A 15,000-nucleotide genomic window follows, 5' to 3' on the forward strand; every position below is an offset into this window, starting at 1 on the left:
TCTCACATACATGTGTGTGTATGTGTGTGTACTAATGAATCAACACATTTATCAAGTATTACTGATATATCAACACATTCAGTAACGAATCAGCGTATTTATCGCCCGTTACGAATAATTATCGACTGTTACTGATAAATCAAAGCATTTATCAACTGTTACTGATGAAGCAGCGTAATTACCAACTGTTGTTACTGAACTAACGTATATATCGACAGCTGATAAAAGATCACCGTATTTATCAAGTGCTAATAATGTATTTATTAACAGTTACTAACAAAAGGGATGTAATTACCAACTGCTACTAATGAACCAACATATTTATCAACAGTTAACAAAAGATCAGCATATTTATCAACTGTTACTAATGTATTTATCAACTGTTACTAATAAATTGATGGATTTATCAACTGTTAATAATAAAACAATGTATTTATCAACTGATACTAATGAATATTTATGAACTGTTGCTAATGAATATCTATCAACTATTGCTAATGAGTCAACGTATTTATCAACTGTTAACAACAAATCCATGTATTCATCAACTGATACTGAAAAATATCTATTAAATTTGTTAATGAATAAACGTATTTATCAACTGTTACTAGTGAATATTGATCAACTATTACTAATGTATTTATCAACTGTTGCTAACAAATAGATATATTTATCAACTGTTGCTAATGAATATTTATCAACTATTAATAATGTGTTTATCAATTGTCACTAATAAATCGATATGTTTATCAACTGTTACTAACAAATCGATCTATTTATCAACTGTTACTAACATATCGATGTATTTAACATCTGTTACAAATAAATCGATATATTTATCAACTGTTACTAACAAATCGATGTATTTATCGACTGTTACTAATAAATCGATGCATTTATCAACTGTTACTAATAAATCGATGTATTTATCAACTGTTACTGATAAATCGATGTATTTATCAACTGTTACTGATAAATCGTTGTATTTATCAACTGTTACTAACAAATCAATGTACATATCAACCGTTACAAATAAATCGAAGTATTTATCAACTGTTACTAACAGATCGATGTATTTATCAACTGTTACTAACAAATCGATGTATTTATCAACTGTTACTAATAAATCGATCTATTTATCAACTGTTACCAATAAATCGACGCATTTATCAACTGTTACTGACAAATAGATGTATTTATGAACTGTTACTAATAAATCGATGCATTTATCAACTGTTATTAACGACAACGTATTTATCAAGCCCCAACATCCTCGTTGTTGAAAGTATCCTGAATGTCTGACTACCGCCCCCCCCCCCCCCCGCCTTCCTCAGGATTCAGATCAAAGGCTTCTTCTAAGGCGGAGACCCCTCAACTCTGCCATTTGGGATTTGTGTTTTTCTTCTCCTTCTTCCTCGCGAACGATTGAATTGACTTGCGTCAGCTCTTCCTTCTTTGCAAGCTCTCGTTGCGTCAGCAGCTGCTTGCAGTTGCAAAAGTCACAGGTGAGAGATTCGCAACAGAATTGATCGAAAAGTGTGAGTGATATTTTTTCGCCTGGACTGTGGAACAGCTTCCCAGAGGATGCCGGGCGACTGGAACTTCAGACGTTCAAGCGGAGATGCAGAGCAATACTACCCTAATACTATTCTCCTTGCATTTTAATACATTTTTATCTATTTATTAATATATTTTTTCCTTTTTGATAAGCGGGATCTCTTCTGTAAGTATTTCCTTTTACCCCCTCTTACTTTTTCCTAATGAACACAAGATTCTTTGGAAGCTTGAATTTCTAGTCAATGGCTCCTTTGGTGGGCTTGTTCCATATGAATAAGTTTCACCTTCTTAATAATAATAATAATAATAATAATAATAATAATAATAATAATAATAATAATAATAAGAGAGAGTGGCCTTGAAGATGTCTTGTACTTTCATGACAGCGTCAGCGATCACAGTGGTTTATTGTCACTGTAGGCCTACTTTCCCCAGCATAATTGACCTGGCATTGACGTGTTACTGCCTTATAAAGTTTGGCCAGGCACGTGAGGTCACCGGCAAACAGGGTGATGGCGGATATCAATTGTTATCCAAGAAAAGAAGTGGCCAAGAAAAAATATAGTTCAAGCTTTTTCAAATTTTTGAAAATGAAATCATTCTCACAACCCAGAAAGTTCAAGGGAGTATTAGAACCGAGCAAAATATATTTCGAAAAACGTCTAAAAAAAATTGTAAAGAAGAAAAGTATTTTACAAAGATATGGAAAGATATATTGAATTGAATATAGAATTTAGGCCAAAGGCCAAGCGCTGGGACTTATGAGGCCATTCAGCGCTGAAACGGAACTTGACAGTAAAAGGTTTGAAAGGTGTAACAGGTGCAACCTCGCAGTTGCACTACGAATCAATTGTTAGGAGAGAGTTGAGGAAAGTAAGATAGAAGAAAGAGATTATGAAAGGAGGTACAGTAAAAGGAACGAAAGGGTTGCAGCTAGGAGCTACATATTTATATACATACATACACATATTTATACACGGCCAGCGTCAACTCAAATCACAATCACACACCGTCTTTGCTCGACCCCGTTACGGGAAATAAAATGTCTTGAAAATATGCAGTTGCCTTCAGTCAACTCTTCAAGGTGCATCGTCTTGCTTGTGGTGAGTTAACATTCACGTCCTGTGTTTTTTTTTTTTAATTTTACACTGGATATTTCTGGTTGTGCGAAAGAATAAATGATATATATTAAAGAGTTATGATAGTCCAGTTCCGGGTATCGCGCTATTCTGAGAGAATGCCTGATGACATTACGTCAGAATACGTAGAGTTACAGTCACATCTCTCTCTCTCTTCTCTCTTTCTCTCTCTCTCTCTGTAATATATATATATATATATATATATATATATATATATATATATATATATATATATATATATAGAGAGAGAGAGAGAGAGAGAGAGAGAGAGAGAGAGAGAGAGAGAGAGAGATGTGACTGTAAATATATATATGTATACAGTATGCAGATATACTTACATATATATATATATATACATATATATATATATATATATATATATATATATATATATAATATATATATATATATATATATATATATATATATATATATATATATATATATATATATATAGAGAGAGAGAGAGAGAGAGAGAGAGAGAGAGAGAGAGAGAGAACGCTACCAAGAAATAATTTTGCAGTGTGTCGTTCATGATTTCATAAAAAAATGCTCACCAGATACCAAACAAGCTGTTATTCATAACATACTGTGCTTTGGATTACCTGGCGATTGGGAAATCAGACGCTTCCAGCCGTTGGTTCCAGGTTCCTGGATCCTGGATCCTGGTCCTAAGCGCTCACTCCACTGACACAGTTGCATGTGCACTAAATTGCTCTTGTTAGGATTGACTTGAATTGAATATGGAATTTAGGCCAAAGGCTAAACACTGGGATCTATGAGGTCATTCAGCGCTGAAACGGAAATTGAGAGTAAAAGGCTTGAAAGGTGTAACAGGAGGAAAACCTCAAAGCACTTGCACTATGAATCAATTGTTGGGAGAGGGTGGAAAGTAAGATGGAACAAAGTGAATATGAAAGGAGGTACAGTAAAAGGAACGAAAGGGGTTGCAGCTAGGGGCCGAAGGGACGCCGCAAAGGACCTCAAATAATGCCTACAGTGCACCCTACGGGGGCCGGATCTGAATGATTGAACTCTGCAGAAACCTGTCTTGAGGACGATTGATATTCCAGGCCTTTTATAATTGACCTCATATCCCACAATAACCTGCCTCTTGTCAATCAAAGCCAGGTAAATTCAAAACAACAACATATTTTATATACTTTTCGAAGCGTTTATAAAATATGACAGCTAGAATTTTTATTCGTAATTTATTGGTCTCTTCTCTTCTCGATGTTTTATTGATGTGAGTATATATATATATATATATATGCGTATATATATATATATATATATATATATATATATATATATATATATATATATATATATATATATATATATATATATATATATATATACATAAATATATATAATATATATATATATATATATATATATATATATATATATTCTGAAGTGGCTTAATTTAGCTTACATTAATCCTAATACCCTAATGAAAAAATGCCAAAGAAAAACGCAATAAGTTGACTGTTGCGCTTCCATCAGAATACGCAAATCCAGGCACCAGCTTATCAATGAGGAAATCTTGTCACGCCGAAACTTCACCTGGAAAACCTTCTGTAGAAGAACTATTTAAATATCTACACTCTCATACCTGGAACGCTGCGTATTCGTCTAAAGAAAGCGTATAAGAACTTGCATTCCTGTCTATTAAATGCCAACCAGGACAAGAACGTAGAAGTACTATGTACTAAGGCGTACAGAGCTGTAGTCTTAGTAGTAGTAATTCATAGGGATTTCTCTTTGCAACGGCTCCTCAACCTCCGGTGTCTGTGACCTTCCTTCCGTAAGCATGCGTCGTTGACGCTACAAACAAACTCGCTTCTATTTACGCATTTTCCCCTCCCGCAAAATCCTTGTCCGGGCTTCAAGCTGCAAATTGCGTAGCGCATGAAGAACTGCGAAGAACGGTCCTGCGTCGGCATCGCCCAAATTTTTGTGAATTTTAGAAGCACAGGTTTTTTTTTTGCAAGGAGTCGAGAGATGACTGGAGGGGCGTAATTTGCATACTCACCATGAGGATAAATCCCCGATGGATCAATAGTAGTCGTTTTAGCTTTACGATTTAATAAGTTCGGATTATATATTTTTTTTTTAGTTTTCTGTAAAAGAAAACTATTGTGCCGAATTTGTCTGTCCGTCCGCACTTTTTCTGTCCGCCCTCAGATCTTAAGAACTACCGAGGCTAGGGGGCTGCAAATTGGTATGTTGATCATCCCCCCTCCAATCAACAAACATATCAATTTGCAGCCCTCTATAGCCTCAGTAGTTTTTATTTTATTTTAGGTTAAAGCTAGCCTTGATCGTGCGTATGGCACCGCTATAGGTGCCAACACACAGGCCACCACCGGGTGTGGCTGAGAGTTTCATACAGCATTATACGCTGTGCAGAAAACTCGATTATTTGTCGGTAATTGGAAAGAAATATTTTCCACAAATGTGTAAAATAAAGTTTACATTTCCATATGTTGCAAGCACTAGCGGATCCAGGGGAGGGGGGCCACCAGGGCACGTGCCCCCCATGAAAAATAATGGCAAAATAATAATATTGAAGATTTAGGTAATAATAACATAAATTAGAAATATAAAAATGGGGAAAAATTAAAAATGTATTACAGAAATAATAAAATTTTGAGAAAAAATATATATAATAACAATTATATATGTATATAACATATATATATTTATATATACTGTGTATATACATACTATATATATATATATATATATATATATATATATATATATATATATATATATATATATAGGTATATGTAAATATATACATATACGTGTATGTATATATATATATATATATATATATATATATATATATATATATATATATATATATATATATGTAATATGAAAATCGTATCCGCTGGTGGTTGCAAGAGTCCCCACTATAACAGTGCAAGGTCGGAAGATTTCCTTCGTAATACAATACAAAAAAAATGGCATTTCCTTTGCTTTCGTTAACCTCCAATTGCAATCTTCGTATCCGCAGGGTTTGGAGGGCAGTCGCATCACTTCCTGTCGACGTATATTGAAGTCACAGGGTATACGCACCTGTTAGGGTTTGCTTTCATGCAAACATTGCAGAAGAAAGTTAAAAATACTAAAAACGCAACAAACAAGTACAAAATGCACTTCGACGCAATCGAGCTTTATACATCGTATAATCAAGGCCACCGAAAACAGACCTATCTTTCGGTGGTCTCGGTATAATGCTGTATGAGCCGCGGCCCGCGAAGCTTTAAGCACGGGCCGTTGGTGGCCTGGTCTACAGTATATCGTTGCCAGAAGCACGACTATGGCTAACTTTAGCCTTAAATAAAATAAAAACTACTGAGGCTAGAGAAGGCTGAAATTTTGGTATGTTTGATGCTTGGAGGTGGTTGATCAACATACCAATTTGCAGCCCCTCTAGCCTCAGTAGTTTTTAAGATCTGAGCGGACAGAAAGTGCGGACAGAAAATAGTGCGGACGGACAGACAAAGCCGGACACAATAGTTTTCTTTTACAGAAAAGTAAGAAACAAACATATGAATAAACAGGTTCATAGATTAATGAATACTCAGAAGAACGGAGAGAGAGAGAGAGAGAGAGAGAGAGAGAGAGAGAGAGAGAGAAACAAAATCGTACCTGATTTAACCGCCCTCATTCTTGCACAGGAAACGGACATGACTCCGTCATGTAACCTTGCACCTGCTGTAGCTGTAGATGAACTTGGTTTGCATCATATATTTAGCTTCAAATGCGTCATACGTTTAGCTTCAATTGCGTCATACATTTAGCGTCAGTTGCGTCATACATCTAGCTTCAGTTGCATCATATACTTAGCTTCAGTTGCGTCATACATTTAGCTTCAATTGCATCGTACATTTAGCTTCAGTTGCGTCATACATCTAGCTTCAATTGCGTCATACATTTAGCTTCAGTTGCGTCAAACATCTAGCTTCAGTTGCATCATACATTTAGCTTCAGTTGCCTCATACATCTAGCTTCAATTGCATCATACATTTAGTTTCAATTGGTCATACATTTAGCTTCAAGTCGTTTCCACATTCTTACTTTAACTCTAAACCTACACAGAAGTCTCATTATCAGCACATTGAAGCACTTCATACACTGCTCCACTCACCTGTTTTGCACACACACACACACACACACTCTCTCTCTCACAGTTCCTGGATACTGAGAAACTGTAAACACTTTTCACCGGCCTACCGTCTTATGTTTTCTCCACATGACCGGAACATCTCAGAACACTCTGGTGCAATTATTTCTTCTAGCTGACCTTTTGCACCAGTTCCTCTACTTATCTGAGCACTACTCACCCTTCCGTCTATTTTATTTGATTTTCACTCAGCATGCACACTTCACTTCCATAAAGGACAGTTGGCTCTACAACCACTTGCCTTTCATAGACTCTTCAAGTCTCTTCCTAGCCTTCTGAACACACCCTGCTGCCTGTTTAGCCACGTCATGTTTTCCTCCATCTGCATTGAGATTCACTGCTGCGTCTTCCTGGTTTCCTCATACCCTTTGAACCCTACTGAGGCTCGAATTAGCCCTTAAATTTTCCTGCAGGTATTAGATAGTCCATTCTCAGTTCATGACCTGTTGGCTTATTCCACTGCCTTCCCTCTTGCATCATTCTATACACACACAAACACACACATCTTTATATAATAATAATAATAATAATAATAATAATAATAATAATAATAATAATAATAATAATAATAATAATAGGACATGTCTTGACTAGATAAGAACATATGAATTCTACAAGTCAAATTTGTCTCATCATAAAAAGATGTAACCAGTACTGTAACAGAATTGGTTATTTTAACAAATATGCAGTATATATACTTATATCTATATATATATATATATATATATATATATATATATATATATATATATGTGTGTGTGTGTGTGTGTGTGTGTGTGTGTGTGTGTGTGTGTGTACCTTTATGATTGGAATACATGCAAGTATTTCCCGTTACTTACCTCTTTGTTCTTTGTTGTAGAAACCTCCTAAGGACAAATCCATCACTTACTTGCATCCAGGAAGCAAAAAGACCGTGGCAGTCCCCCGCCTTCATTACAGAGTCTTTGAAAACGAGAGACAGCGCTAATTACTTCACTTCAGCTCTCCAAATAAGTCAACGGAGACTAAACAAGTTCGACGCAAATAAAAATATGCGTCCGCCTGAAAATGCTCGGGTGCAAATGTACTCGCGGGGAAGGAAGAAGTTGAATTTTTCGAACTGAAGATAAAATAACAAATTCTGATACAGTATTGCTTACATTTTTTTTTTATGATGAGACGAATTTGTCGTGTGGAATTCTTATGTTCTTATCTAGTCAAGACCTGCACTATTATTATTATTATTATTATTATTATTATTATTATTATTATTATTATTATTATTATTATTATTATTGAGAAGACAAACCCCTTCTCACATGGAACAAGCCCACCACAAGGGCCATTGATTTGAAATTCAGGCTTCCAATGAATATGGTGTTCATTTGAAGTAAATTACAAAAGATATAATAGAAAATAAATACAGAAAGAAGAAATAATAAACATATAGGAAAAATACAGATAAATGAGTAAAATACAAAGTGAATTGTTGTAGGGCAGTACTGAGCTGCACTAAGCAAAATAAGAAAGGCTAAGATCATCTCGACCTCGAAAGGAAGGAGGCTTGACAAACATATTTCTGGGAACACTGAGGAAGGTGGAGATTTCCAAAACTCTAAAAGTAGTCGGAAAAAGGGGGTCACTGAGTGTGGCTAACTCCTAGAGTAAAACAGGAATAACAGAAAGAAACCAAGACACGAAATTCGGAAAAACCTTTATTGTTCTACTGTACAGGAATAATTCGTTGTCCCTTTGCCAACATTCATCTTGAATCTATATATATGTCTTCAGTTTGAGAACCACTCTGTCTTCGCAGAATAGAATAGAATATTGAATTTGGGCCAAAGGCCAAGTACTGGGACCTATGAAGTCATTCAGCACTGAAAACGAAATTGACAGCAAAAGGTCTGAAAGGTGTAACAGGAGGAAAACCTGCAGTTGCACTGTGAAACCATTGTCAGGAGAGGTTGGATAGCACTGTTGAAGAAAGAGAACATGAACGGAGGTACAGTAAAAGGAATGAAAGGGGTTGCAGCTAGGGGCCTAAGAAAGGGACGCTGTAAAAGGACCCTTTAAGTAATCTCTGTCTTCGTGTGTGTTACATCGAAATGAACAGAAATCCATCTATTCTTCGCTCACCCCCACAAAAAAAAAACTCTATAGATTCTAGGAAACGTAGGTGATTTTCAAGAGTCCCTTCGAAAACGATAAGCTCCTACGAACCAAATGCAGGTCTAAATAAGCCTCTACGGTTGTTGTACAGGTTTTCACGTGCTACGGAAATTGACACCAGTGGCACAGGGGGAATTGGCAGTGATGAAATGGTTGTCCTGAGGAATCTTAGTCTTAGTATGGGTTTTTATCCTACCATTTATTTCGTTTTTATTTATTTATTTATTTATTCGTTTATTTACTTTTATCCTGAGTCGATTTACATCTCCCATAAATCGATCGGAAAAGTTGCAGGCTTTGTTTATATATATATATATATATATATATATATATATATATATATATATATATATATATATATATATATATATATATATATATATATATATATATATATATATATATATATATATATATATATTATATATACATTCGGTCGGTTATCGTTCACATACTTATATCTCGTATAATAACGAAAGAATTTACTGAAAAAGTTATTCATTTTTCAAAACCAGAAATCCGTAAGTGATGAAGACTTGTAAAGTGAATTCAAATGAATGTAATAATGAAAGTAATGATGGATGAATGAAATAAAAAAAATTATCAATCAAATTTTTAAAAATAAATAGAACATTAAACCGACCAAACTGGGTTTATATAGAAGCCCAGACTGGGTTTATATAGAACCCCTGTCACATTCTCGTCCATACCACTCAGATATTTGTTAACTAATCCCTTTTCTCTTTTCGAATCTGAGAAATGGGAAGGAGTGGATTTGTGATTATTAAAGAACAATATACATGTAGTTTATCTGTATGTATATTCATTCATATATAAACATTTCTCTTGATAGGTGGGTGGGTAAGGTCAATGTCAACCTATATCAGCGGATGGAGTTATCATAGAATTTGTCATAATCTTTGCATGTAATTTACGTCTCAGGGTAAAGTGAATTTTAAATTGATGGGCTAGTTTTGAGTTAATGTTTAAAGTATAGTAATATCACGTGTAAAGCTAGCAGAATATATATATATATATATATATATATATATATATATATATATATATATATATATATATATATATATATATTATATACATATATATATATTATATTTATATATATATACATATTATATATATATATATATATATATATATATATATATATATATATATATATATATATATATATTTAGTGTGTATGTGTACATATATATACTGTATGTATATTAGTATATATACATATGTAAGCTGTCCTGAATATACTGAGAAGCTGGAATTTTTCACATTCTTTTTCAGCAAATGATCTATTTCATCTTGAATTTAACTCCATCCATTATTTCCCAGATACATATTAGTATGCTTATTTTCAGTCTTTGAAACTGTGTAGTTAATTTACTTTCCGCAGATCGAGAATGGTGAGATGCAAACAAACGCCCCGAACGATTTTCTCGAACGCCCGAGGCTTAATCACAGCCACCTCTCGTGTGCTGGACAAGACTCGACCCTAACGCAGACTTTGGGACCGATTTGACCTCAGTCCGATGTCATTTCTAAATAAAGGATAATCCATAATCATCGATCTCCTACCTTCAGAGAGTGGCATGACGTCACGTCCAGAAAAACCAGTTAATGACGACGGTATGTACAGCTATTAGTTATGTCATTTTATGTCATTTTCCCGAGAGGGTTTTTAGGAGTTCCCGTCAGCTGAGGAGGGTGACGAATCAGACGATGTGACGTAAGTAAGATCTTCTTCTTCTTCCAGAAGATTCCAGTTTGGACCATGAGCCTTTATTTTTAACTTCTCGAGATGGACATCTGTTGGGTATTTCGTCGCCCTCTTTGGGCTTATATAGATGTCAGTGAATTCCGTATTAATAATGATATTTTCTAGGCCCAGGGTACGGGCGATTTAGTACCGTTGTCTATAACTCTGTTCTTGAAAGAAGCTTGCAACAAACGTAGCAGTCTGGGGCGTTTTCTGAAATGAGCCATTCGCACCCTCTGAAGTCAAAAGATTCAGTAAGTCATTCGTCAAAGGTTTAATGTTACATTGGTCAAGAGAGATTAACGAAAGATTGGTATTTCTTAGCCGGTGTTTGCGATATAAATAAAATCTCTACCCTTGGAAGGTGTCCAGAAAATAGTTCATTTGAATAATTCACCTTTCGCAATATATAATGTTATTTATGACCAAACCACATGCACTGCTGGCCTCAGTAAGATCATTCATATTGCGAGACCCTTTTCAAAACTCCATAGATAACAACACTGAAACTTAATCTGCGAGAATTCACAGTGGATCATATACAGAATGCACGATTTTTTATAAAGTTCATTTTCCGAAGCAACTTTTACAAGTCTTCTACGTGGGAAACTTGAGGCTTCAGTTTTGTGAAAGTTGCATTTGTATACAGTATACCAACAGCATTGAAGGCTGAATGTTATCTAATGAATATTAGCCTGCACGCATCATTATTGTTATCATTTATGCTTCGGCAGTAATCGTTCTTTGATGATAGTCATTCGTGGTGTTTACTGAGGAAAAATTAAATCCAGCCACATTCCTATTGCACAATCTTAGGTCCGTTATTTGCTTTATGACGATGCGGTCTCTCGTTTAGCCATTGTTAAGCCAATAAGAAAGAATCGTTGGATAAAAAGCGTCAGGTATTTTCTCTCCTGAGCAAAAAAAAAAAACACAAAGGAAAGTTCTGCGCTCGAATGAGCCTGTCACGACACTAGAAGCAAGACCAATCCATTTCTGAAAATAGGCGCTCTTGACGACAAATCTCTAAGAACATGTGGGCATTCTGAAGAAGACTGTTACACCGGTAGTGACTGTACTCCTACTTTATCTCTTCAAGTTCTTCACCACTTACAAGTCTGCTTGTCTCAGAGATAAAGTTTTTTGATGAGAGGTCCCCTCTGAGATGGTTTGGTGGCTGTACTGGTGGCGTTCGCCATGCCATAGGTCGACCTGAGTCTCATGTGGTCTGGGTACTGGTCCTGTCCATACCCAGGCCGGTTGCAGAAGGGAGAACTCAAGGTGTTTATCTTCCAGATCCGCAGAGGCTCATGTCGGGCTTTCAAGCGGGCGTTGTAACGGTCGCTCTGGCGGATGTACCTGGGGTAGACGAGAGGTGGAACAAATGGATTACTTCTAGAGCACTTCATGTCTAATAAACATCACTGAGAATACATGATTCTGAAACATTTTCAGATTCATCATCTTGTGTGGAATCAAAGCTAGGCTAACTTAATCTAACCTAACCTAACCTTTCTTACTTTGGCTTACTGACGCTGCTATGATGATGTGGCTTCCCAGCTTTGAAGGCTGGCTTGTAGTCTGAGGGCCCCTGGAATTTCTTTGGGGGGTCTTCCAGGGCCCTCACCTCACAGGCCAGGCAGTTTCTGGAGTGGATGTGTTTGGGGTGGTTGTGTCTTATCTGCAAAAGGTAAGTTCAGTGTGGAATGTTAATGGAAAATCTTTCAATTTCCTCTAGACATGAAATATCAATAGAAAATGGCTACAGGCCTGACCAAAACTAGTCCGGTTAACATAAATATCACAGGAAAAACACATTTCAGTCTATTTAACCAACTAAATTTTTATAATGCACATTTGTGGATACACTAGCAGCCACACACTCAAATGTACTTTACCCTTGCATCTATTGCATCAGGACCATTCTTCTTTGTGGTATCTTCTGCTACATCCTCCGTCTGCGTTGTGGCAGCAACGTGTTGTCTCTCACCAGGTTGATAACTTCTCTGTGTTAATGATCGTCCTGTATCTCTTAAAGGAACCACATGGAACACAGAATCCATTGTTTCCATAATTTCCAGAGGGTCCCTCACTGGGGGCGCTGGTGGATTCTTCTCTTGCGGCTGGGGTGTGGCTGATTTAGATTCTCGAGAGGAATAATGAACCTTACCACTCCTAGCAGACTCTTTGGCTGATTTTGGTGTTTGCTTCCCTAAGCTTGGGGAAGAACCCCTGGACTTCGAAGAGGACTTTGGACTCTCTTGAGCCAACCTCTGTGCATCCATGGATATCTTTTGACTTATAGCTTTAATGCTGCCTGTACCTCCAACCACTGCTTTATCTGTTTTGGGAGAAGATTTCACGCTGGCTGCTCTGGAACTAGCACGAGAGCTCACCGATGGCAGGCTCTTACCTGAACCAACTGATTTTGGAGTTCCATAACCTGACTCTGGTTCTGGGGTAGATCCTCTGGACTTCGCCCCATGATTAATCTTCAAGTTTTCCAGCTTGGTAGTGAGCTCATGTGTATCAGGGCCATCATTCCAGGCAGCCTTTGGAGCATGAATTCCAGAATCTATAGAACTTACAGAACGAGGTGTTGGAGGATCCCGATGCTTCTTTCCCTTTTTCAAGTCAACAACCTCAATATCTTCACTCTCTTGCTCCTCTTCTTCTTCTTCCAGGATGTCATTCTCTTTAAGATCCCACTTTAAGGCGAACTCAATCTCAGGTACCTTTCGTATGATTTTTGCAGTTTTTGGCCTTTTTGGCAGTAACGGTGGCTTTGTCACCGGTGCAGGAGAAGGCGCAGTGTTAGGCCTCAGAATGACGTACTTAGTACAATTGGTGGGTGCTGGATGGTCAACAAGGCGGATAGCAAGAGCTCTGGAACCAGTGAGTTCAGTCAATTCTTCTTCTGGTTTCCGAGGTAGAAGAGCATCCTCAACAGTGTCGGTTGGAAGATGAGCTACTTCCTTCAGCGCTCTATCAGCGCTTGCAGTAGAGGCAGCTGAAGAGCAATGGCTACCGGCAGCTGATGATCTTCGAGATGCCCTGGAAAGAGTTTACCAAAAATTGACATGGGTCAGTATTTCCTTTTTCTATCTGTAATGATAACTCGTCATTATAACACAATGAAATTTATGGGACAAGAAACAAGAAGTTTGTTTGAGCGATAAGTCACCTGGAAGAAGGTGCAGCTGCGTTCACAGCCGAGCGCTTCCTGAAGGAGGCAGCCGAAATGGAGGAAGCAGGAGTGGCAGCCCCACTGTGGCCATTTCCTCCTGCACTTCCAGGGGAGCTCCCACTCCCAGACATGAGCCCATTGCCTGTGATCTTGAGAAAGATGTCCTCGTCCGAGGAACCATCCTGGAAAGAATGTGATGGAAATCATTCCAAGGAGATTATGCTTGAGTTAGCGAGTGTCCAAACTACTGAAAAACATGTCATAAACATTTCACTAAAGTGTAAAACATGTCATAAACATCATCAACACTTCATTCAAGTGTAAAACATGTCTTTAACACCACAGTGAAGTGTAAAACATGTCATAAACACCATAAACACTTCAGACAAGTGTTAAACATATCTTCAACACCACAGTGAAGTGTCAAAAATGTCATAAACGCTGCTGTAAAGTGTAAAACGTCAAAAACACATGTCAGAAACATATCGCATACAGGTTGAAACCAAGTCAACAACCATAAATGAAACATGCATCTTTAGCAAACACTGGATAATTGCATGAACTGCTGGTTAGGACTACAAAGAAGCCATAAGCTTGTATTCAACTTGTTTGTGACATGTGGGCAATAAGTTGAAAACATATGTTTATGACATGTTACACAGCAGTGTGGACGAACCCTTACTAATATCTCTTACTTTCATGCCCTTGTAATGTCAGTTTACTTTCTATAAATGTTTAGCTGCTTCTTTCTATATATCTATATCTGAGGTTAACATTCATATTACAGACTTCTCTTTACTTCCTTAATCCCGAAGCAAAGCCGATCTAAAGTATTTAAATAATTAATCGTAAAATCTACTAACCTTCTCGTCCTCTGACTCGGGTTGCGCATTCTGATTTTCACTTGTTTTTGTCGGTCTGTCTGTCACATTTGGGTCTGTGAGGGAGTAATGAAACAGTTACCTGAACAAGGTAGTACGTTTTCCTG

The 15,000-nt window shown here is 36.8% G+C and overlaps 2 protein-coding genes across 2 annotated transcripts in view; one reads left to right on the forward strand and one right to left on the reverse strand.

Annotated features, from left to right (window-relative positions):
* Positions 1 to 15,000, forward strand: part of DCTN2-p50 (dynactin subunit 2) — a 177,123-nt gene that overhangs the window by 37,036 nt on the left and 125,087 nt on the right. The gene's annotated exons all lie outside the window — the stretch shown is intronic.
* The window catches only part of LOC136846127 (uncharacterized), a 10,160-nt gene continuing 6,994 nt past the window's right edge, over positions 11,835 to 15,000 (reverse strand). The window contains exons 4-8 of the mRNA XM_067116872.1: positions 14,876 to 14,949; positions 14,010 to 14,194; positions 12,724 to 13,879; positions 12,346 to 12,506; positions 11,835 to 12,184 (exon numbers count right to left, since the gene is read on the reverse strand). Coding sequence (XP_066972973.1) covers positions 11,953 to 12,184; positions 12,346 to 12,506; positions 12,724 to 13,879; positions 14,010 to 14,194; positions 14,876 to 14,949 — 1,808 coding nt within the window. The 3' untranslated portion in view covers positions 11,835 to 11,952. The remainder of the gene's footprint in view (positions 12,185 to 12,345; positions 12,507 to 12,723; positions 13,880 to 14,009; positions 14,195 to 14,875; positions 14,950 to 15,000) is intronic.

The sequence above is a fragment of the Macrobrachium rosenbergii genome, chromosome 2 (genome assembly GCF_040412425.1).
Source record: "Macrobrachium rosenbergii isolate ZJJX-2024 chromosome 2, ASM4041242v1, whole genome shotgun sequence".
Lineage (NCBI taxonomy): Eukaryota > Metazoa > Arthropoda > Malacostraca > Decapoda > Palaemonidae > Macrobrachium > Macrobrachium rosenbergii.